The sequence below is a fragment of the Schistocerca cancellata genome, chromosome 7 (genome assembly GCF_023864275.1).
Source record: "Schistocerca cancellata isolate TAMUIC-IGC-003103 chromosome 7, iqSchCanc2.1, whole genome shotgun sequence".
In the NCBI taxonomy this organism is placed as follows: domain Eukaryota; kingdom Metazoa; phylum Arthropoda; class Insecta; order Orthoptera; family Acrididae; genus Schistocerca; species Schistocerca cancellata.
Genome location: NC_064632.1, coordinates 609,052,718 through 609,077,447, shown reverse-complemented (window position 1 = coordinate 609,077,447; position 24,730 = coordinate 609,052,718). Strand labels below are relative to the sequence as shown.

General features: G+C 39.5%; 1 protein-coding gene across 1 annotated transcript in view; it reads right to left on the bottom strand.

Moving 5' to 3' along the window:
* Positions 1-24,730, bottom strand: part of LOC126091959 (heat shock 70 kDa protein cognate 5) — an 81,826-nt gene that overhangs the window by 8,661 nt on the left and 48,435 nt on the right. Inside the window, exons 7-11 of the mRNA XM_049907302.1 lie at positions 15,654-15,816; positions 15,384-15,539; positions 15,163-15,309; positions 12,260-12,487; positions 8,190-8,412 (exon numbers count right to left, since the gene is read on the bottom strand). Of these exons, the coding sequence (XP_049763259.1) occupies positions 8,190-8,412; positions 12,260-12,487; positions 15,163-15,309; positions 15,384-15,539; positions 15,654-15,816 (917 nt within the window). The remainder of the gene's footprint in view (positions 1-8,189; positions 8,413-12,259; positions 12,488-15,162; positions 15,310-15,383; positions 15,540-15,653; positions 15,817-24,730) is intronic.

Below are 24,730 nucleotides of genomic sequence, written 5' to 3'. Positions count from 1 at the left end.
AATCCGAAAGTCTTGCTCGAGAGCACGCATTGAAGTTCGGATCTCGTTTCGTTTTTACTGTTTCATTGTTTGTACGTGAATTATGGATCGCAAATCTGTGAAAGCACATGACTGGACTCAACAATATGCGAGCCACGGTTTATATGCTACAGATTTCCAAATAGTGTTCTGCAAATTTTGCAACTGTCACATGGGGTGGGATAGGAAGGATAATGTCAAAAAACATTAAATCGGACAAACTTTCTCCCCACCATCAAGAAAATGCTGCTGCTGCTTCTCAAAAGAGGCAATCACGGACTGCTGATTGCTTAAGCAAAGCTGAAAGAAGCAAGCAAGATTACATTTTCGGTAAAAGAAACTGTTGAGGCATTTTTGAAAGCCAATATTCCACTGGAGAAGTTGGAAAATGCCATCTTATGATAGTGGACTTCTGATTCTCCAATGAAGAACTGGCATGTGGGAAGACCCTGCATGAGAAAAATTTCCCACATAAGCAATTTGTTTTTGTGATTTTAGATTATAGTGTACAATAGAAATAAGGGAAGTAAGCTACGCCTCGTGTCTGGTGCGTTAAATCTTACATGAAAAATATGTCAGTTTTGTGTACAACACGAATATATCATTATTAGCAGACTTTTAGTAGTGAATCAAACGGCATATTCAAGTCTTCTGGTCACTGTTGCCTTAAATTTAAGCAGAGTTATCAAAGTGAAGAGTATACTTCTCGAATATGTGGTTTTTGCGCATAAAAAGGCTGTATCATGTTTCTTTGGCAATATGTGTTATATTGTGAGAACTGAATTATTATTCAAAATGTGCAAGATTTATGAATAAATGATGAAAGTTAAGTTTCACAGTGCATAGTAAAAACCAATATTCATGGCTTTGGCACTAATAGGTTAGTTGCTATGTTCGTAAAAAGAGGTGGTTTACTTTTTCATGTATCAAAATGTTTACTGGATTTTTATTTCATATCCGACATAATTTGAGTAAGTGTGTTTTATTGCTGTGATATAGCACCTTCAGTGTGGTACTCAATGTGTTGTGGCTGCTGTATTAAACTGATTACTTTATCCACGAAAATACGTTATTTTATCATTACTGGTCTATCTTGTCTTATAGGTACCTCCAAATGGGAAAGTAACTGCAAAATAATTTTGGATGTCTTTTAGCAGAAAATCATATTATAATTATCACTTACAATTCACTTCAAGATTTTGTCATTGTTATCACTTTCACATTTGACAGTAACTATAGGCCAAGATATACCAGTTGCAACAGAAATTTCATGTGTTAAATTATAGTATTCACCACCACAATGCAGCAGTTCACACAGGCCTACAGCATCATACTTAAGATAGCATAATGCAGTAAGAAAACATGCTTTATGAAATTACTTGCTCTAACATGCTGTGCAAGAAATATAGTGACTCCTTGAATAATATGAGACACATTTAGTGATCACAAAGTTCTGTATGAAGCTGTACAGGTGTTAATGAGTGACAGTGCTCCACACACGACTCTGTGTTAGGAAACCTTAAAGGTCATAATTGGTGGTCAATTTATGCAGATACAATGTTCGGTAGGGAAGCTCAGTTTGATTGGCAAGTGCTGGACAATAGCTGTGTCAAACTTAAATCAAGTAGTGACAATCGTTAACAGCTTTTATAAACACTCTGAAGTGCAAATATAAATACGTACTGCTTTTTAAGTTCAAAATGTAAAAGATGCAAACTTTTCCCATACCAATTGTTACTTGTTGGAACAGCTGGTTTGAAGCTATGTTTTATTTGAAAAAATTACTTCCATGAGATTGTCAGTTTTTTCCAGTTGCCAGATATGAAAGACACTTTCAATAGAGGTGTGAATTTTATAAAAAATTTGACAGAGGTGAAAAATATTCACACACACATGGTGTTTGTCAAGGATCATGGCAAGCTGCTTGTGGATCTGCTAACATTATTCAAAGATTCAAAATATCCCAAATGTCACATGCTGTATCCTAAATTAAACAAAGAGGAATTAAAAAGGCTGCAGATATATGTCAAGGACAATATTCAGACTTGACAAAAAATTTGCTGCAAACTAACTGCTTTGGAGCAAGCTGCTTGTAAAGATCCTATTTTTTTTAAAGTAGCCAATGCTGCAGAAATTAAGCTCGCAGCACTCTGAAGCGGGGATCCTAATTGTAAAGAATTTGAGGCTTTGGCATGGGCATTTTATCCACGAAATGTCATTCTGAATAGTGCTGAAGAACTTCAAATTGAAAGACTTCAGAGTTTCCAACAGTAGCAACAGAACACACAGTGTCTAGTGGGTATCCGCGTTTCAAAAAACTTGTTGAGAAGGAGCTCAAGGAACACAATAGAATTGATGTGATCAATGGTTTTAGGGTCATAAGAACAGAGAGCGCATATAAAATGTTTGCCAAATATTGTTTGGATTTTTTGTGGACACCCACAAACAATGTTGACAGTGAGAGAATTCCACCTCGCTATAATACAATTGTAACTGATAAGAGATGTAATCTAAAAGAAAGTAGTGCAGAAATTTATACTCTCCTTTCTTCTGAGGAATAGAATTTGCTGTAACCATAATGGAATTACTGCTGAAATTTGTACTCTTCGAGCAATAACAACACATATTTTGAAAATTCTGTTGTAAAATACCAGTTTTCTTTCATTCCTCAAACACATTGACTGTGCAGAAGCATTAAATGAAACAGTTGCCAAGAATAGGGTGTAACAGTGAGAAGAGAGATTAGTTTATCGGTCTAATTGTTGCCAAAAAATAGATGCTAATCTGGCTAAAAATAGATCCTAATTTCATCAAAAATAGATGCTACAAATTGCGGTCCCTTATTATTAGCAATACACATACACTGAAATCTACGACAATTCTATCCAACTCACTCAAGGAGCAGCATTATTAATACTACAGTTAGAAAGTTGCTTGTCAACCTATTATTTCTTTTGACGCTATCCTTCCCTGGATAGCATTTGCAGGGAAGTGTTGAAGGGAAAGGAAGAGGGAGGAAAAGGACTAGTGACATTTAGGAAATGGGGAGAGGGAAACATTGCCCAGAACCCACGGTCAGGACAGTTTACATGGGTGGGATGATAGGGAAGTGATTATTTTTGTTACTAAATAAATATAACCAACATAAATTGCAATTTTTTAGAACAGTATCATTATTGCTGATATTACAACCTGTCTTTGCCCTCAGTTTTATTTGTTTCTACTTTTGGCATTTGGCCATTGCCATACAGCCATCCATCATATTTGCAAATTACCTTTATTGTTATTCTACTATACATTTCATGAATTGATAGTTACAAAAATATATTAAGGGTATGACTAAATGATTGATACATGTTACCACTATCAACTACTCAAAGTTACACACCACAATAATAAAAGAAAGAAAACAATATACAAATATCCGTGTGTCTAGATAGTGAAGTCACACATATAGAAGTGGGTGAACACATTTAAAACCCTACACTCTTTTTGGTCGACAAAAATACAGCAGCGGATGTTGAAAGTGGAATCTTTGTGTTAACCAATGTGATCATAAATGATTTTTGCTGTGTCTTGTATTTGGTACACAAGAACAGTAGAAGATTCAAGTCTCCTTCACAGTCTCAGAACAGGTGGGTTGGGAATGTGTCATGATTTAAGCACAGGCACGAAATGGTTACGAATCCTCTGCTCTTTTCTAAACCATAAACCAAGAGGACACAGTTATTTTAGGCTGCAGCTGGCCACATTTTACATCTTTTGATATCTTTGCTGACTCTTATAGTTTCTATCAGTCGTGTATCACTTTTTCATTGATTAACCTCAGCATACCTTGATAAGTGTCTCACTTGGAATTCCACTTAAGTTCATTGCTTGCTCCGCTAAGCTGTCTAATACTGCATTATGAAAGATGGCACTGTGTTCTGGAATCCACAAGGAGTTTTTGTTAGTGTATCTGCTTCATCTGCAAGACATCATGTAGTACTTTACTGCTTCCCTTAACTGTGATGGCTTCTGCATAATAAGATTGTTGCCTCTAAGGGTAGAGAATAAAAGACTTGATAATTTTCTGCAGGGTTGTATACTGCACATCCTGTTTTATTGCTATCAATGGTAATGGATCCATCGGTGTAAATCTTCGTTGAATTCAAGAAAACAATATTGAGCAAACTGGGTTGATTTCAGTCTTCAAATTTGGAGACTTTTTATACTGTGCAATGTTATAAAAGATCAGAACATTTTCTTCTCAGTACCTGACTGGGGCTAGAAATTCTGGTAAGAATCATGTTTTTGTAGTTTCTTTTCATACAAGGTTCACCATTCAAGGGATTTAATAACCGACTGGTTTCTTTTCTTTTCAGATCAATAGTTAAATTTTTCGGTGTCTGACCAATATTTCATTATGCCATTAAAGGGTGTCCTGTCTGCGAGACTCACTTCGAAATGAATTTATTCACAAGTTTTCCCCCTTCCAGTATTCAGTGACTGTTCCCTTGACTCAACAAGGAGAGCATTGGTAGGTGTGGAAAAACATGCCTCCAGTGGATATTTGAATACATACTTGAAGTTTGTATAGTTTCGATATTGAATTTCCTGCCCCCCCCCTCCCCCCCCCCCCCCCCAATCAAGATAAAAAGATGCAAATATGCATCCACAATCCAAGACCGATCTCACAAGAGTCCTATACACGTTGAGCAGGATTTTTGTTATGCGATGGTGGGCAGTACGATAGCCTTTCACTAAAAATTGTTTATTTGGCAGGAGCTGCGTTCCGGATAATGCTGTAGTTGTTATGCAGCACAGCTGTAAACTTCTGACTAAGTTTACTTTACTTGAAATAATGGAACAACTGTTCCATTGTAAAATGTTCAACCCTATAACTTGATACCAGTAGGTCATCAATTGATGATTTTATTAACAGCAGCTGTGTATTTTCTTCAGTTTATTTGTTCCATCCAATGAAGTACTACATTGTCGAGTTTTTCATCCAGAGTATCACTGAAACCCCAACCATGTTTACTCTGTGGTTCTAAAGCCAGAGAATGTGTGTTATCTGAGATCACATTTCCGTAACTTCCTCTTGGGTCTATTAACAAGTGGTGTGGATAATTATAGCCTCAGTGATTCTTTTGTTTACTCAATATAAGTGTTTCCTGGCAGCAATTCTGTTCTATCAATGGGTGGATTAGCAGTTTGTTGACATGTCATACCTATTATATTGTATGATTCTGAGGGCCTCTACACTCCCTTTTTTTTCAGTCCATTCTTGCTGGAGAAAGGGGGGGGGGGATTTCCAATTCCTTTGTAAATTTTATAAGTCCAAATGGCTGAAATTGAGGTACATTAATATTTGCAAGCAGAGGGAAAGACTGAACAGTCTGAGAATAGGTTGCATTGCGTAATTAATTCTTAATCTCTTTAAAGCACCAGTTGTCTTGAGCTGTTATTTCATTAACTCTTTTTCCTAAATAGGAAGATACTACATTTTTTCTTCATATCTTCATGTCCATCACAGCAATGTATGCACGATATACTGGCATTGTGGCGCTGTTCTCTTTTATATTGACCACAACACCAACAGCGATGATATTGACTGCAACACTGCCAAGCTGTGTGCCCACAACAAACACTGGAAACATCGATTCACTGCTGTTACATGTGGAGTAACTACACAGGGCATGCTATGAATATACACATACCGTGGAAGGATTTGAGTAAAAAGTGAGACTACCAGCCTGCAAATTTATAACACAACATATGTAATTCTGAGTGACATGTTTCGTCTTTCGCTTTACTCTGACATGAACATTGGAAGTTCACAACGTTCCGTACACACACCTTGAGTTACTCCAGGTTTCAACACCATACGGTTAGGAATATTTGACTCAAAATTTACTCAGATATCATTTCTGACTGTACTAAGTAATATGCAGCTGTTGGGGATTTGGTTTCAATTTTTAAACTGTTTCTGCCTGCTTGTGAGATACTAACATAGTGGCCACAGATCCTTAGCATGTGACTGAATATTTTTTCCTATCCTTCTTGTGTCAGTTTTCTAGCTTTATAAATAAATTCTATGGGCTTGCATAAATTTCATGGTAGTTTTTCTGGTGGTGATATTGCTACATTTCAATCTGTTGGCAATGGTTCCTGATCTAGGCGCACCTCATTTTCTATTGTATGTTCACAGATACCATCATTGTTACTGCTAGTGGCAGTTGCCAGTGGAGCAATCTGTTGTGTCATGTCTTCTGTCATGAACTTTAATGTCCTTGTTACTCACCGGTTCACTGCAGGATTACTTATTTCATTGTTCAAACAATGCATAACACTTACCACCAGATCACTACCATTATTGTTACAATTGGAAATAATATTCCTTCCCTCAACACACACCCTACTGCCGATGTCGGTAATGCTAAGCGTGAAGCTGGTTATTAACCTATTGCCTCTGCAAGTGCTACTCAATGATTCTTATGTAATAATACAACAATATCAATGTGTTAATGTCTGTTTTTGTCAGCTAACAACACTAACAACAGTTCTGGATTCATGGAGAATCACTTCATGAAAATCAATTTGTAGTTAACATGATGAGAATTAATTTTTAGTTAACATGTGACAGTTAGCTTACCAAATGTCAATTCTACTCAATTTACCATGTATCTTTTTACAATGGTTTGTGACCTATTTCCTGTTACTGTTTTGCAATTTCTTTTCTTTGCCTACCTACCAACTTTTCTTGTTTGGCTACTGTTTTTCAATACTTTGTGATCATTTCCTTGCAGTCTTATTTGCTTTTCACCACTAATTGCAGTAGATTTAACCATCTCTTGTTTCAGTTTTACAGGATTTTTCGCACTTTCTTTCAGTCACCAATTTGTCTGCTTATAGGAACTGTACATCATTTTTCACCACATGGTTATCTGTTTCATGCCGTGAGTGTTTTTCCTGTTCAATGACCCTCCACTTTAATTAGTGATCTACCTGTTTAGTGGTCCCCCTCCCCACTCAATTCTGCAGCTTTGGTATTAACTTAATTGTAGAATTCAATATCAGAATGCGATTTACCAGGTTTGTTCAAAAAATTATGGAGTGTTCATAATTTTGCACCAATGGCGTGTTGCAGCGAAATGCGGCTGGCATCCCTGCACATGCCTGCGTTTAATGTGTAACTGCCAGAAGTTTAATTGTAATGTGTCTTTTCGTTATTGTTCGTTAATGCATTGAATAGAACGTTGTGTTGGAGCAATGTTTCTGCATTAAATTTTGCTTGAAACTCAAGAAAATCTTTACAGACACACACCAAGTGATGCAGGAAGCCAATGGTGATGAGTAATTAAGCTGTACTCAGTGTTAAAAATGGTTCACACCATTTAAAAATGGTCCGACAAAAGTTGAAGATGACCCTCATTCAGGGCACCCTTCGACACCTATCGAAGGATTTGTTCATCATGAATTCATGCCACAGGGACAAACTGTTAATGGTACTATTCGGACATGCTGTGATGCCTGTGAGGAAATGTGAGAAGGGAACAGCCAGTAATGTGGTGGGAGAATGCATGGCTCTTGCATCACAATAGCACACCTGCACATTCATCCCTGTTGGTACATGACTATTGCACAAAAAAACGAAATCACTGTGCTAATAATAATTTGTACTCTCCAGACATGGTCTCTGCGAATTTTTTTTCATTTTTGAAGTTGAAAACCCTGTTGAAAGGATGAAGATTTGCAATGATAGACGAGATAAAAGAAACTTCGCAGACTGCACATCACACAATCCAGCAAAAGGTGTACCAAAACTGCTTTGGGAAGTGGACAGCATTGGGATTAGTCTATCAATTGCAGAGGATAGTATTTCGAAGGAGACTATGCACAATAAGTGAAAGGTAAGTGTAGAAAAATTTTGTGCACAAAGTTCCAGAATTTTTTGAACAGACCTCATAAATATCTTTTATGAAAGTTATGGTGATCAGTAAGCAATGTACATTTCCACCCACAGAGAACTTACATGTCGGGAAACAAGTGACATTTCAATATACTGCTTCAGCTTTACATTTTTAAAGTCACATGTAGAACTAATGTGTGCTCTCTATGTATTCAGATAAATTTATTTTCATTATTAGATATACTACTTATACAATAAATAATAACAGGAATCTTACTTTGTTGCTCCTTTCCTGTTCCCTTATCTCGGGCCGAAACATGGACAATTCCATTAGCATCAATATCAAAAGTGACTTCAATCTGCGGAACACCACGTGGAGCTGGTGGGATGCCCACCAAAGTAAACTGACCTAATAATTTATTGTCAGCTGCCATCTCTCGTTCTCCTTGATGGACCTTAATTTCTACCTGTGTCTGTCCATCAGCAGCAGTTGAAAATACCTGGAAGAAAAATAAGTATAAAGATTAAAGTGATTAAATAAATGACTTATTTTCAACAACAATTTTTCTATTAATAATGGTCAAATCTCCCCTAGAGGGATGGGTTGTGGGACACAATTCACACAACTGGGGCCTTGCAGTTTTTGGCGACGTCTGTCACCCACCTGTTATACATCATCGCACTTGATATAAAACTCCATCCTGAGACCTAGATAAGGACACAATGGCCTGTATGAAAATACTTTTTACTTCTAGTTCGTGGTCAAGAATTTCACGTCTCATCTTAAAATTAACTTATTACCGTCAAATGCCATTACAGTGTGACATACTGACAAATATTTAAGAATCCAAAAGACTCACAAAAGCCTTCTGCAAGACATTTGTTATGTAACATTCTCAATGCACCCTTCTGTAGAATATGTAAATACTTTTCTGCAAGATCTGCATCACCCCAGAAAATTACACCATGTGACAGTACTGAGTGGAAGTATGCTAACAATCCCATCAGAGCAAGGGAAGAGACATATAAGTGCAACACACACGGATTTAAGGCTTTTTGTAAACTTATCCACATGCTGTTGCAATATGATACCTAAAAACTACAAAGATGGAGTTTCATATAGTAGGTACCTACTGATCTCCACTTCTGATACCTGTAAACCATTTTTTTATATTTGCTTAGAATTTTCTAATAGAAGTCTTTTTATACTATGAGCTAAGCAGTTTGTTGTGAAATAGTTTTAAGCCTGTTCTGTGTAAGAGGGAAAATTCTCTCAAGAAAATTATAAAATACTGCAACAAAACTGTTGACTAGTACTTACCTTGATGAGAAATATCAGTACTGCTGATAGATGCACACATAACAGCGCACACACCTTCGTAGCTTTTGGAACTAATCTTTCCTTCCTTGAGAAGGAGATATGGATAGATTGGAGAATTTTAAAAAGGAAGGGCACACCACTCAGACTCTCACAATAGGCAGGTCCCTCTCATCCTGAGGTCTGCATTACCTGCTCTTCCCTTTTAACCTTCCCCAACCTAGCTCCCTCTCCTCCTCATGGAAGTAACTATTACTTCTAAAAGCTAGGATGTGTGTGTGTGTGTGTGTGTGTGTGTGTGTGTGTGTGGGGGGGGGGGGGGGGGGGGAGGGGGGAGGGGGCGGGGGGGGAGAGGAGAAAATGCAGACACGAAAAACTTTCTTGTTCAGCTCTACCAGGACTGAGTTTAATATATAGTGCTTTCATACACAGAAAAACACAGTGACTGCCTTGTAAATTTTTTTATTGTATGTTTCAGCCTCAGATCACAGAAGAGTACCATTACTGGTTTTCATTTGTTACCAAGTCATATTTAGATGATTCGTTTAAAATAAATTAAAAGAGTGTAGTAATATACCAAGAAACTGAAGTACAAAACAAATTAACTTCTACATACAGCCTTGGCGTTTGAGGCAAACATATCTGTTTAGCTGCAAACTCTTTACAGCAATATACCACCATTCTCACCTTAGCCTTCACTGGACGTCATTACCCCACGAGCCTAGTTCAAAAGCAGATTTCCTGGGCCATCACATTCAATCCTGGTACTGCTGATCCCTCCAAACAACAACTCTGGAGCAAACCACTGGTCGCTCAATAATATCCTGGTCTGGAATGTATTAATCAGCTACTTTGACAAGGCACTGACTTCCCAAAATCAGGCCCTGAAATGAGATCCACTCAGTACAAGATTTTTCCCACCACCCTCCTAATCTAGGCAGTATTCTCGTCAGACTCCATGCTGCTCCTACACCCATCTCCCTACCGTATGGCTCCTACCCCTGTGACTGACCCCACTGCAAGACTTGCCATATGCACTCTCCTACCACCACCTATACCAGCCTTGTAACTGGCAAAACACACACTATCAAAAGGGAGAGCCACCTGTGAAATGACAGTGTAAGCATTGTTCGGCCTTTTACATCAGCATGAATACCACCAAATTATCAGTTAGGATGAATGGGCACACGCAGACGGTTTATACTGGGCAACATGCAGTATCCTGTTGCGCAGCATGCACTACAACATAACAACCGTGATCTTGTTGCCTGTTGCACCACACGTGCCAGCTGGATTCTTTCCCCAGATACCCGTTTCTCAGAACTCCGCAGGTGGGAACTAGTGATGCAACATGTCCTTAATTCCTGCCACCCACTGGGCATTAGTATATGTTAATTTCTTCCACCTTTGCATTTCTGCACAGTAACACCTCTTTTCTTTCCTCCATTTGATTTTCTACATCTTACATTTTCTTACCTATCTATTTTTCGCCATCCCCCTCCCACCTGTTACGTACAATGCACTTAGCTTTTCACTCTTATTAACTTGTGCACGATGTTTTAGTAGTAATCTCTGTCTTGCGTATTACCCTGTCTTCCACCTTTAAGCTCTCAGGTTTTCAAATCTCATCCGGTGCAGCCCCAACAGTCAGTCGTTCCATCTCATCCCATCTGGTTATCTCGTGACCTGCGGTTCCGAGTGACTTTCTTGAAATCCACCCCTTTTCCTAGACCTCCCCATTCCTTTTCCTTCACCCCTCTTCCTTCCCCTTCAACCCTTCTGCCTGAAGAAGAAGCCACTGGCTCTGAAAGCTTGCCTAATTATAACCTCCTTTTAGGTGCGTGTGCAGCCGCCACTTGGTGAATATACTTTTTTTATCTATCCAATTATATTATTTTGTTGAAAGTTTTGATACTTTGGTCGACGTATCATCTTAACCAGGAGAGTTACTGCTCTCCAGAGACTAAAGATTTTTGTTCTCTCTCTAATAGAGAATTTGGGTAAACTCATGTCTGGTTGTGAAGTATGTGATGCCCACCTAATTAATGGATCAGCTGTCTGGCTCTTTTTTAAAATCACTTCTTCAATTACTATTAGGAAGAACTTCTTTGCATTTAGCAGCCAATGACTTGAATTTTAACATCTGCACACTGTTACCGTTACCAGGAAGCTGAATATAATTTGCTTTATTGACTTAATTCTTTTTGTGACCAATAATGCTCCAATCTGTAATTCCTTTGCTTTTACAGTTCTGCATTTTTGTACACCACAACAACTGAACAGTTTTGTAGTTTTGTTTGCTACGCATTCTAAGCCTCTGTTACAAGTAGCCTTCTATGTTAGATAATGTTGTTTTGATCTCAACTTCTATTGGAATTGTCGCTGATCCATTCTGTGTGAAATCTGGGTTTCCAACACAGTACGTTCTCATCCATCACGTGCCCTTTGTAGTTTTTCCCACTGTCATCCTCTCGTGATGGTGTGATGAAGTTTGCATTTATAATTATGTGAAACAGGATTTTTCCCTTCCAGCAATGCTGTTCCACCAGCACGGCTACAAATTATTTTATAGGAATCACATTAATTCCACAAAGGACAGGAGATTTAAATATATTTATCAGTCACTGCTGAGCTGTATTTCTACTGTTGATAATGGTACTGAAAGAATGGTCAAAGCTTTACCTCAGTATCCAAATGCTCTCTACGAACCTTGGAATGTCCAAAAAGGATTTACCAGTTATTTCCACTGAAGTTGTTAATACCATTATCTTTAATTACTTAATGGAATTTTTAAAAATCCTAATGGGGCCTGTACACAATTCAAACTTATTTTTTATGTTACTGAATAAATTCTTCAGAAAGTTATTCAATGCAGTAATCTTCGATCTCTGGATACATAACACACCCACTTCCTTACATTACACAAAACAATAATGGAACACCAACATATTCCAACCAAAGCTTTTTTTTTTTTTTATTTTGAAGTAAAACACATGCATTCCACGCACCACAACTAAATTTAAACTTGCCTGGCTCTTCTTTGTCGGTATTGTGGTATTTCGTGATATAAGCCTCGTAAAGACTCCACCCAGTGTCTCAATACCCAGAGACAGAGGTGTGACATCAAGCAGCAGAACATCTGTTACATCACCAGCAAGAACACCTCCCTGAATGGCTGCTCCAACAGCAACAGCCTCATCTGGGTTCACAGATCGACTAGGTTGCCTACCAAATATATCCTGTACTGTTGATTGCACCTGGAAAGAGAAACTGATGTTAGTATGCATGTAACATCCCTCATTAGTGTTTCATATTTCTCTATGTATCTACATCTGTTCAAAGGTGTGTGAATTCCTAAGGGACCAAACTGTCTACATATGCAAAGCAACAACTGCACAAACAATAATCTGGAAGAGCAAGGCATACTGACAATTTAAGACAACCTCAACAAATCAACATTGGCCGATCTGATTCTACAAGGAAGGAAGGAAGATTGGGTTTAACATCCCATTGACATCGAGGTCATTAGAGACTGAGCACAAGCTCACATTGTGTCAAAGATGGGGAAAGAAATCAGCCATGCCTTTGGAAGGAACCATCCCCGGCATTTGCCTGGAGCGAAACCTAAATCAGGATGGCCAGATGCCGATTTGAACTGTCGTCCTCCCAAATGCGAGTCCAGTGTGCCAACCATTGAAGCTACAGCCACTGCTTTATTTCCCTCTTACACAAAATAATCTGCAGTTCTTCGCAGAATCTCAGGATGGTCAGAATTGGCATTGATATCACTGACGTTTTTGTCACATTGTACAATAAAGTCACTTAATGGGAATAAAATAGTGACTAAGCTTTATGGTTTAGACACACAATGAAAATTCATTCAAATTTACAATCATACCTTTACTCATCCCTTCATTTCCAACACTTAAGAAATAGAGGTGCCTTACAAATCCACCTCACCCTCCCCAAGGTGTTACAATGTAGCAGCTAGAAGTTGAGATTTTTATAGTAATAGTCTTTAAGAATGGCACGACGTTCTTTATGGGTTCAAATCAGAGTCCAATACTATCAAAAGCTGGACAGAATTTAGGCACAGTTGGGAATGTTCATCAAACACTGCAAAGGACCTCAAAACTGACATTCCCCCTCTTTATAATTGTCTGAAAACTTTCTTTGTTTCTGTCTGCCGAGCTAAGCCCGATTCAAGTAGAGTCTTAGCATTCCATAAGCTTCGTAGTTAGTGATTTTCCTCACCATCTTCCTGTGCAACCAAGAACATTAGATTATTTCTGTGATTACTTTTATGCGGCAATGAAATCTATTTATCCACATATGCACTCTACAAACTACTGTAAATTGCATGACAGAAGGTGCCTCTTATCACTGCTAGCCCTCCCTTATCCTGTTTCTCTCTCAACAGTGTGATGGAAAAACTACTGTCTATATGCTTCCACATAAGCGCCACTCTCAGTTTGCCTTCATAGACCTTATATGCGACATATGCAGACGGCAGTAGGACTGTTTTGTAGTCTGTTGCCTGAATGGTAACACATCTCGCACCATGCCTCCTAACTGCTTTGATGTCTGGGCTGTTCGGGATCCCCAACTGACAGTACTTAAGATTGGGTCGCAAAAGTGTTCTGCACGCAGTTTCCTTTACAGGTGAGCTACTCTTTCTTCAGATTCTCCCAATAAACCTAAGTCAACAATTCACTTCCCCTGTAAGTGACCTTCAATGTGGCTGTCAGCAAGCAGTTTCAGATTGCTGCACATCATATATGTGTGTAAGATAATTTATTTATATCAAGAACAAGAGCAGTCCTGACACATTTACATCATAGCTTTACTGGAAAAGAAGATACATTTGCAGAGACCGTGGCGTATAAACTTTTACTACTCTGTTGGCTTTGTGTCTATCTCGAGTTTGATGTGTTCACTATACTGTTTGTAGTAGCTTACCAATATTCTTATTTTATTGTTCATAATTAGTTCTGTTCCTGCAACCCCTATCACCCTCAACTCAGCTAATCAGAAATTTGACTTCAATCTGTTACTTTCCGTTTTCAAATTGTCTAGTGCACCTACCCGATTAAAAGATCTAAAAATCCACACTCTGCTCCATAGAATGACAGTTGGGTTTTTCCTCATGTCATCATCCTGATTAGACCTGAAAGGGGGACTCCGGAATATTTTACCCATGAGCACACCGTCATTAAGCCATACAGTGGAGTTGCATGCCCATGGGGAAAACAGCAGCTTTAGTTGTCCCTTTCTTTCAGCTGTTCACTGTACCAGTAAAGCAAGGCAACTGTGGTTAGTGCTATGAGGCCAGATTAGTGAATCATCCAGACTGCTGGCCCTCTTTTGGAACCACAGGTTAGTCTGGCCTCTCCACAGATACTGCTCTATTGTACTTGTATCTAAGTTATGGCTACCTGTGTTGTTGAAGCATGCAAACAATCCCTCTTCATCGATGTTCATGGTCTATGGAGATTTTAGTTACACAAAATAATGAAAGTAAGGTTATAGTTTTCATGGTCCAAAAATATCAGTCATATAGAGAGGGTATAAAGGAATTTTATATTGATATGTACTGTTTGAGAAACACACTCTGCAATCACATCGCATGGTTATGGGATCCGCAGAAAATCTAATTTAGGTTTGATAGGCAGGGATTTGATCATCACTACCCCTACACAAATGTTTGATATCCTAACCATCAAATAATCTAGTCTGTGCATAAGCACATAGGAAGTACTGAAATCAACTACTTAGTTACAACATACAACTACACTGAAAATTTTTACACCACAATTTTTGATGAAACTGTACATAATAAAATATCAATACCAGCATGTTACTTTCTTCTCTCATACATCACTTGTAGCAAACCAAGTACAGAGCACACCACATACAACAGTCATGTTCTTACCTTAGGCATTCTTGTCATGCCACCGACAAGCAATACTTCTCCAATATCCCTCTTGTTCACTTCGGCATCCTGGAGGGCCTTCTGACAAGGCTGAATGGTTCGTTTAATGAGATCCCCCACAAGGCTTTCAAATTTTGAACGAGTTAGCTGAAATCAGATTTCAATTAGCTGACATTCTACAAAACTATCTGTGTACAATAAGACTAGACAAACTAAGCCACCTTGAGATTCATGTGCTTGGGCCCTGAAGCGTCCATTGTAAGATAAGGAAGATTGATATCAGTCTGAAGGGAAGATGAAAGTTCAATTTTCGCTTTTTCCGCAGCTTCCTTTAATCGTTGCATGGCCATTGGATCCTTTGTAATATCAATGCCTTGCTGCAAGAATGTGTGTCACCAGAATAAGAACAAATTACATGAACACAACACACAAAATTAGCAATAATATTTAATTGTGTAAAAATATATGTAATTAAACTGTAGGAAACCTACATCTTTCTTGAACTCAGCAACCAAATGGTTGACCAGAACATTGTCAAAGTCCTCTCCGCCAAGGAATGTATCTCCATTTGTAGATTTTACCTCAAAAACTCCTTTCTGAATTTCTAAAATAGAAATATCAAAAGTACCTCCTCCAAGATCATAAACAGCTACCCTGAAACAGTTACACAAGATAATTCACAAATTGAACTTTCAACCAGTAACTAACTGAAGTAAATACAACTTTTGCTGACTATTTTTACCACGAAAGTAATCTGGTACTAAGGGTGCAATAATTCGTAAAGCAAAACCGAAGCAACAATCAACCTGAAGGCTGCTTTTAAAACAAGTTCTGTGCCAGTTCACAACCCCCCCCCCTCCCTGCACTCACACATGGGGAAACAAAGGAGGGGATGGGGTTTAGTAATTTCTAGAAAGGAATGGAATCTTGTACTTCATGTAGAAATGTCACCACTCACTGAAGAATTAAACTGATGGCAATATGGGTGACAATGCAACAAAACTGGTTGTGCAAACTTAATGAGGGTAAGATTCCCAAAAGTGCTGGTAAAGCCACTGCCCCATATCACTAAGTCGATGTACGTGTAACACACAGGACAAAATGTATCCTCTTTATCATACTTGACTGTACTCAAGACAGCATGGCTTCTCCTTCATGTTACATGAAATCCAATTAAGAGCCAGCAAATGTGGAAGAATACATAGTGTAATGTTCACATGAAGTTTTTTCTCATGATGAAGGGAGTAACAGTTTAATACTGGATCCCGTATGACATACCTACTGACACCAATTTCCTCTTCTGCCACGTCATCAGACAATTCCTCCCCCTTATAGATGCCTTCAGTGTACTTTTTCAACCCTATCACACCCCCATCCTCTCCCCCTCCCGCATTTAAGAGTGGAATTCCTGCTGCACTCTTAGTTACTACCCTTTTCTCTTAATTTCGCCAGAGGTTGTCTTTGAGTTTTCTATATGCTGAACTAGTCCTCCAACCTTTATTTTTTAATTTCTTCTTGCCTTTCCTCCATCCACTATACCTTTGCTGCCCTGATTTTTTAAAATTTTTAGTTTGGTTGTTTAGGTTTATAACTTCATCTGGATCCAAAAAGTGAAGCTACAATCCTTGGTCACTGATGAAAACATTCCAAGATTGTGTCTCAATGGCCACTGAAGCCACTACTGTGTCTATGGTGTAGGAAATCTGAGCTATCTTATGCTCCCAAGTACTGAATGCCCATCTGTGCAATGTCAAAACAATGCTAAACCTAGATGATCTCGCTATGGCAATAACAAGAAATACCAATTGCAACTCCTCAACAAAAGGAGCCATTGGTGGGTTCAAAACCAGATAAAAAAGTACAGCCTTAATACTCCTATTTGATATCAATACTGTTCCATCAGTCTTGAGGAAAGATATCCATAATGGTCTGGAAAAAGTTTCTGAGTACTCAATTTTTATACTTCATTCCCTATTACAAATCCTTGAGCATTTTCACACCCCTTCTTCCTATGTGCACATACACAGTGCAGAGCTTTCATTGCAACTACTCCACTGCACCTCTGGCAGAATCTGAGGCACATTCACACTAAGTCTACCAAAAAGCTTAAATTTCTGTTTCTTGCCCTGTCTCTTAAATCTGAGCCTAAATAACAGCATGTCAGTAAGTTGTTTCCCAATTAATCGCACAGCATCTCACAGTTTCTGAAGTTCTAGATATAAATACCAGTTACTGCCACTTAAGGTGTTTGAAGTTCATGGATACACATTCACTGAACATTCATGTATACATTATAGTGAATGTACATTCTTTGGTGGAATATAAGGAGAGCTCACTTGGGCCATGTTACATGAAACAATAGTGTTTGGAGTTCTGGGTTCCACAGGACACGGCAGACAAATGCCACCAAAGTGAGGCGACCAATGCAGCTTTCCTATCCTCTGTGCCCACTGCTATCCTGCCCCTTCCTGACAACAACCACCCTTCCCTCTCTTCCTCCCTACTATCTTTCTCCCCTTGCCCACACCATCTAACACATAAGTATGCTGCTGGTCCATGTCTACAGTCCTGGTAAACTGAAGTCCCCACGGCACAGCTCACCTGATTGTATCATAGTCCTGCGTGATGATGATTGAAAAATACTAAGTTTAGTGAACAGACACATGCAAGCAGCTATCCAACCTGCACCACAAGAGTACAAGAGTGTGGAAAGCATTGGCATCAGCACCCTTCTAATCAGACAGGAGACAACAATTAACCACAGAAGAATGTTCCTTGCCGACACCACGCAAACCCATCATCTACATTTAGAAGCTGTCAAAAACAGAAGGAAACTGTTTAATCTCTGCTGTGGTGACATTTAGATGCAGACATGTGTTTTACCAAATTCTTAGGGGGTTACGAGGTGGCAAAAGTGCCGTGTGAGAGTTCCTGAGTGTCACTATCTGAGACTGGATTAAGGAATGTGGGAAGCACTGGACTTAACGAACTATGGCAATGTATTCATGACACAGGGTACACCTGCATCCTGCTGCATGGAAACTGGTTGAAATAAATTGCCGTGACTCCAAGACAGCTTTTACCACATTCCATACAGGGACCTTAAACAGTAGGATACATGGGACTGATGATAGGTTACAGGAACTGAAACTAAATAATATCAAGAGGGATGCAGTGGGGTAGCAGAGGTGGTATAAAATGAACACTATCAGAGCAGCAGTGAGGGACTGTCTTTTTGTATAGCAGAGCTTCACAATATCATTTGAGCACTCTCCCTGCGCTCTCTCTCTCAGGGCAGGACAGTTGCGACTTAGTGGGGGTCACGGATTCACATTTCAATCTGCAGTGCGACGAATCATATCTTTTTACACAAAAGTATCAATTTGCAAAATGTTTAGTTTATCAAAGCCAATTTACAAAGGCATTGGGAGTTTTGTAATGTCAAAGAATATGTAAACAGAAAATATGAGTGATTTGACCATTTACAAGTGATTTTAAAACTTTAAAGGAAGCTCACTGATGAGGAGGAAGAAAAATCAGGAGAGCAAGCAATTTAGATGAGCTATAAAATTGCATTTATTTTAAGTAAAGCCTTTGTACAGTTTCACGTATAGCAATTTATTAAAACACTTTGTAGTTGCAACTGAACATTTATGTCCACTTCATGTAGAACAGTTTTGTGTGCTGGCGTTATTAGACACAGCAATCGTGCATCCCTGCAGGGTATGGCAGAGAATGTTCAGAGCCAGCTTCCAAACTGACACCCAGATACAACCTCCAATGGCCATAGCAAGACTTGGCATTCCCATGAAGTGTACGTGTGTGTGCATGCGTGCGTGCATTCACCCGCGCGTACTATTGCTACAAAGAGAGCTAATTCTTGAAAAACTAGTGTTAGTGCTGTTTACTGTTGTGTTGTTGTGTTTCACACATTGATTTGCTATGAGTGAGTGGCTGCCTTTCCCACATTTTGGGTACTGCTCGATTCAGGAATTTCCATCATTGTTAAAAATATTCAAAAACTTTCTCACAAGGAAATGTCAAAATGTATTATGATAAGATTATTAAGACAGCAACTGATAATCAAAAAATGAAGTAAATGAAACAGGTAATTATACCATGGATCTATCACATCAGTCAGGATGTCACATAGCACTGTTGTGACAAAGAAGGAGATCATACTGAAGGTATCTGAAGACTTCTTCGAAAATCGTCACAGAAGGAAAAAATTCAAGAATACAACATCCATACGACTACAGCCAGAATTTAAAAGAGTACAACTGAAAAAGGCATTGCGTGAGGTGACCATATCACCAAAACCCTTTTTAACAGCCTTGGAAGAGGTCTTAAAATCATTTAGATGGGATGCAGGAGTATGGAACTCCACCAGTGCCGGTCCCAAGCCTGGGGCCTCACCTTGTAAGTGGTGAGGAAGGAGGAGGCGGAGGAGAAACACCCTCATTAAAAAACCTGGGTCCATCTGGCTCACGATGGCATTACCCTGTAAGGGCCCCTCGCCAGGATAACAGTTGAAGACAGACAACGTTCGGAAAGTGGAAGAGGATTTTACAAGTCCTAACAGTGGAAAAGGGGAAGAGCTGTCTTCATGTTTCGCATACTACCAATGTGATCCCTGTGCTGTCAGGGGGCTCAGCCAAGTGGGTACTTAACAGGTCCACACACGGCTGACTACTGTGCTGAGAACCTAACATGAAAGGAGCCAGGTGCAAGGGGAAAAGTGAGGGGAGGGGGAGAGGAGCCTGCACCATGGAAACTAGGTTGGGAGTTCATCCCCAAATGACTCACACTGAACGGAAAATGTTTGAAATGGAGGTCAAACCCCAAGGGGACCAAAAACCCTGAAAAGGAGATGGAAACAGCAAACTAAACAATTGCACATACAAAAAACAAAGCAGAGAGGATAGCCAGGTCGATATAAAGAAATCCACCAAGAGGGAAGGGGGGGGGGGGCAGGGAGAAAGGAGCCAGGACAGGGAAGGAGAGGAACAGGGACAGTCATGCAGTCTGGAAAAAGGAAGAAGACTGCAATAGCTCGAGGCCCCGTGCGCACCACACACATACCCACAAAAAGGACTGTGGGTCTCCTGGGGGGAGGGGGGGGGGGAGGTGAATGGAGTAGGTATCATAGTAAATCCAAACCTAGGACATTCAGCCGAGGACAAGGAATGTAGTGAAGGACTTCATCCAAGTATATGCATCACAAACAGGAAATAGAGGATTTTCTAGAGGTATTAGAAAATATAGTTATAGGTGTGGAAGCAATAGTAATGGGTGACCTAAATGCGCAGGTAGGCAAAGAAAGGCTAGGGAAGGAGGAGATAACTGGCCAATATGGATATGGAAGGAAAACTGAGGAAGGAGAGAAACTGGTTGATTTTTGTGAAAGAAACTGGCTGATTGTGGGTAATATGGTTCCATAAAAAGAATAGCCACATGGTAACAAGATATGGATGGAGTGATAGACGGACGAAGACAGTCATCGATTACTTTCTGATGGAAAAGAAAAATCGGAGACAGTTGATGGATGTAACTGCACTCCCAGGAGAGGCTTTTCATGGAGACCATCGAGTGGTGGTGGCAAAGATGAGATTCGATGAATTGAAAGGCATAAAGGAAGAAAGGAAAATAAAAGTGTGGAAACTAAAGGATGGCATGGTACAAGAAAAGTTTAAGGAGCTACCTAAGTGTAAAATCCCTAACACCGAGTACGGCAATGTGGAAGAGGAATGGGGTAAGTTCAAAGAAGCGTTTGTAAGCTCTGCTGAGAAGACCTGTGGCAGAGTGTCTGGAAGGGTAAAGGAAAAGAAGACACAATGGTGGAATGAGAGGTGAAGGAGGTAGTAAAAGAAAAGAAAAAACCTGACATGAATGGAACAGAGACCAAACAGCTGAAAGTAAAAAGAAATACCAGAATAGTAAAAATAAGTGTAAGAAATGGTAGCAGAAGAAAAGAGGAAAAGCTGGGAGAAATTCACCCGAGAGTTGGAGAAAGCTGTTACTAGTGGTAAGAGGATGATATATGGAATTACAAACAGTATGAGAAAGGAAAAAACATACACAAAACTAGTGAATGGGGAAAGCGGAGAGCTATTAATGCAACCAGAGGAGATAAGGAAAAGATGGAAAGAGTACTTTGATAAATTACTAAATGTGAAGAACGGGAATGGAAAGGGAATAGAAGCAAGGCAGGGGTCTGGAAGAAGAGGATATAACGATGTTAGAAGTGGAACTAGCCCTGTGAAAAATGAAAACAGGGAAGGCACCTGGGATAGATGAAATGACCGTGGAGATGATAAAGGCAGCTGGACGAGTTGGGCTACAGTGGCTATATAGACTAATAAGATGCATTTGGAACCAAAAATGTGTACCTGAAGAATGGGGAAAGGGAATAATAACCCCAGTTTTCAAGAAGGGTGAGAGGAAAGTATGTGACAACTATCGAGAGATCACACTCATATCCCAAATAGCAAAACTAATGGAGAGGATACTGGAAAGAAGAGAGAGAGAAAAAGTGAAAGGGCAGTTAGAAGAGGAGCAGAATGGCTTTTCTCATGATAGATAAACAGTGGACCAATCTTTAGTATGAGACAGTTGATGGAAAGAGATAAAGCTGTTACTATTTGCTGATGATATTGTAGTGTGGGGAACAAGAAGTAAGGAGGTACAAAAACAAATAGACATCCTAAATCATATGGACGAGAAATTTGGAATGAAATTTAGTGTGGAGAAAAGCAAGACCATGGTGGTAACCAGAGGGGATGGAGAGAGCAAGGGAAAAATTCATATTAAGGGACAGGATATTAAAATAGTAGACAACTGTAAATATTTGGGAAGTGTATTAATGGGGAATTCTCGTTTGGAGACAGAAATTGGCAAAAGAATACATCAGAGTAGTACATTTTACAAGTGTGTGAGGGGCTTGGTGTGGGGAAGGGAAGTGCCAATGAAGTGCAAGCTGGTGCTATACAAGACTTACTTCACAACCATACTAATTCACGGCTCAGAGACTTTGACTATGAGTAGAAGAGAGGAGAGTAGGATACAATCCAGTGAAATGAAGTTTCTGAGAAGTATGCTTGGGAGATAGATAGATAAATAGATAGATAGATAGATAGATAGATAGAGAGAGAGAGAGAGAGAGAGAGAGATGATGTTAGGAAGGAAATTGGAGAAGTTGACTGAAAAAATTGAAAATAATAAGATTAAAACAGTTTGGGCATGTGAAGAGGATGGGAGCAGGAAGAATACCAAGAAGAATGATAAGAGTTCAAGATTGAAGGCAAGAGGTCAAGACGAAGACCAAGAACAAGACGGATTGATACAATAAAGATGAGTTTCAGGAGGAGAAACCTGCCATGGAACCAAATTGTGGAAGAAGAATGGTGAAAAGACCTAGTAAAGTGGCGAAGTACCACTGATACCTCAACCTGACCAGATGTTGGATAGAGGGGAAACGAAGATGACGACGATGCAGGAGTATGGATGAATGGATCTTTTCAGAACCAAGTTTGATTTGCAAATGGTGGTTTGCCTGGAATCCAAAAGAACTTCAGCAAATGATGGAGGTACTGAACACAGCAAGTAATGACAGAAGACCTGCAAATTAATTACAATAAGATAAAAATAACATATTACGTTGCTGCCTAAGTTTAATGAACACAACATATACATGTTACACAGACTTCAATTGTTGTTGTTGTCGTCGTCTCCAGTCCTGAGACTGGTTTGATGCAGCTTTCCATGCTAATCTATCTTGTGCAAGCCTCTTCATCTCCCAGTACCTACTGCAGCCTACATCCTTCTGAATCTGCTTCGTGTATTCATCTCTTGGTTTCCCTCTACGATTTTTACCCTCCACGCTGCCCTCCAATACTATATTGGTGATCCCTCGATGTCTCAGAACATGTCCTACCAACCGATCCCTTCTTCTAGTCAAGTTGTGCTACAAACTCCTCTTCTCCCCAATTCTATTCAATACCTCCTCATTAGTTATGTGATCTACCCATCTAATCTTCAGCATTCTTCTGTAGCACCACATTTCAAAAGCTTCTATTCTCTTCTTGTTCAAACTATTGTCCACGTTTCACTTCCATACATGGCTACACTCCATACAAATACTTTCAGAAACGACTTCCTGACATTTACATCTATACTCGAGGTTAACAAATTTTTCTTCTTCAGAAACGCTTTCCTTGCCATTGCCAGTCTACATTTTATATCCTCTCTACTTCGACCCATCATCAGTTATTTTGCTCCGCAAGTAGCAAAACTCCTTTACTACTTTCAGTGTCTCATTTCCTAATCTAATTCCCTCAGCATCACCCAACTTAATTAGACTACATTCCATTATCCTCGTTTTGCTTTTTTTTTGTTGTTCATCTTATACCCTCCTTTCAAGACACTGTCCATTCCGTTCAACTGCTCTTCCAGGTCCCTTGCTGTCTCTGACAGAATTACAATGTCATTTGCGAACCTAAAGTTTTTATTTCTTCTCCATGGATTTTAATACCTACTCCGAACTTTTCTTTTGTTTCCTTTATTACTTGCTCAATATACAGATTGAATAACATTGGGGAGAGGCTACAACCTATCCACACTGCAGATAATTTCCTGTGTCAAACTCTCACCAATCTGGACCAAACCTACTACAGGCCACAGACTGACCAAATGCCAAATAATGACACTAAACTGGAGAGATCAGAGTTCTGCTAGCACATGCTTGGTATGTGAACAGGTTGTGATCACTCCTTGCTCATATTCGCAGGCACTCAGATCTAGGCTGAGATTGTTGTTAGCATAGTTCTGCAACAGTTTAGCAGACACTGATCATGCATCTCACCAAATTCTCAAGGCCCTGGCAAGCTAGTATTTAGGATTGGATGAAGGAATACTAGGAGAAATTCAACAATGGAAAATCCAGGATGGAATGTAACAATATTATGAAGGACAGCAGTTACTCACCATGTAACGGAGATGCTGAGTCGCAGACAGGCACAACAAAAAGGCCGACGACCTCAGCAGCCAGAGACAGCAGTCATATGTTGTGTGTGTGTGTGTGTGTGTGTGTGTGTGTGTGTGTGTGAGTGTGAGAGAGAGAGAGAGAGAGAGAGAGAGAGGGGGGGGGGGGGGGCATTCTGATGAAGGCCTTTTTGGCCAAAACCTTTGACATTATTTTGTTGTGCCTACCTGTGACTCAACATCTCTTCCATATGGTGAGTAGGAATCTATTGTTTGTATAACATGTCAACAAAATGGAAAGGATACATTGCTAGTTATCATAGGGAGGTAGTGTTGAGGTGAAGACAGGCACAATCAAAGAGACTGCCAAAATATTTAACTTTCTGACAAAGTCCATGTCCTGAAATACGAGAGCGCATGGGCACATGCAACCCCCCCACACACACTACTACTGTCTTTGGGAGCTGGTGTGACTCCATTGGGCATCAAATGGCCGATTATAACCCATTATCGTTCTAAGCTCCTGAAGTGTGCATTGACAGTAGTTACTGACAGCCTGGGTATTTACACTGTGCATGATGTGTGCAAT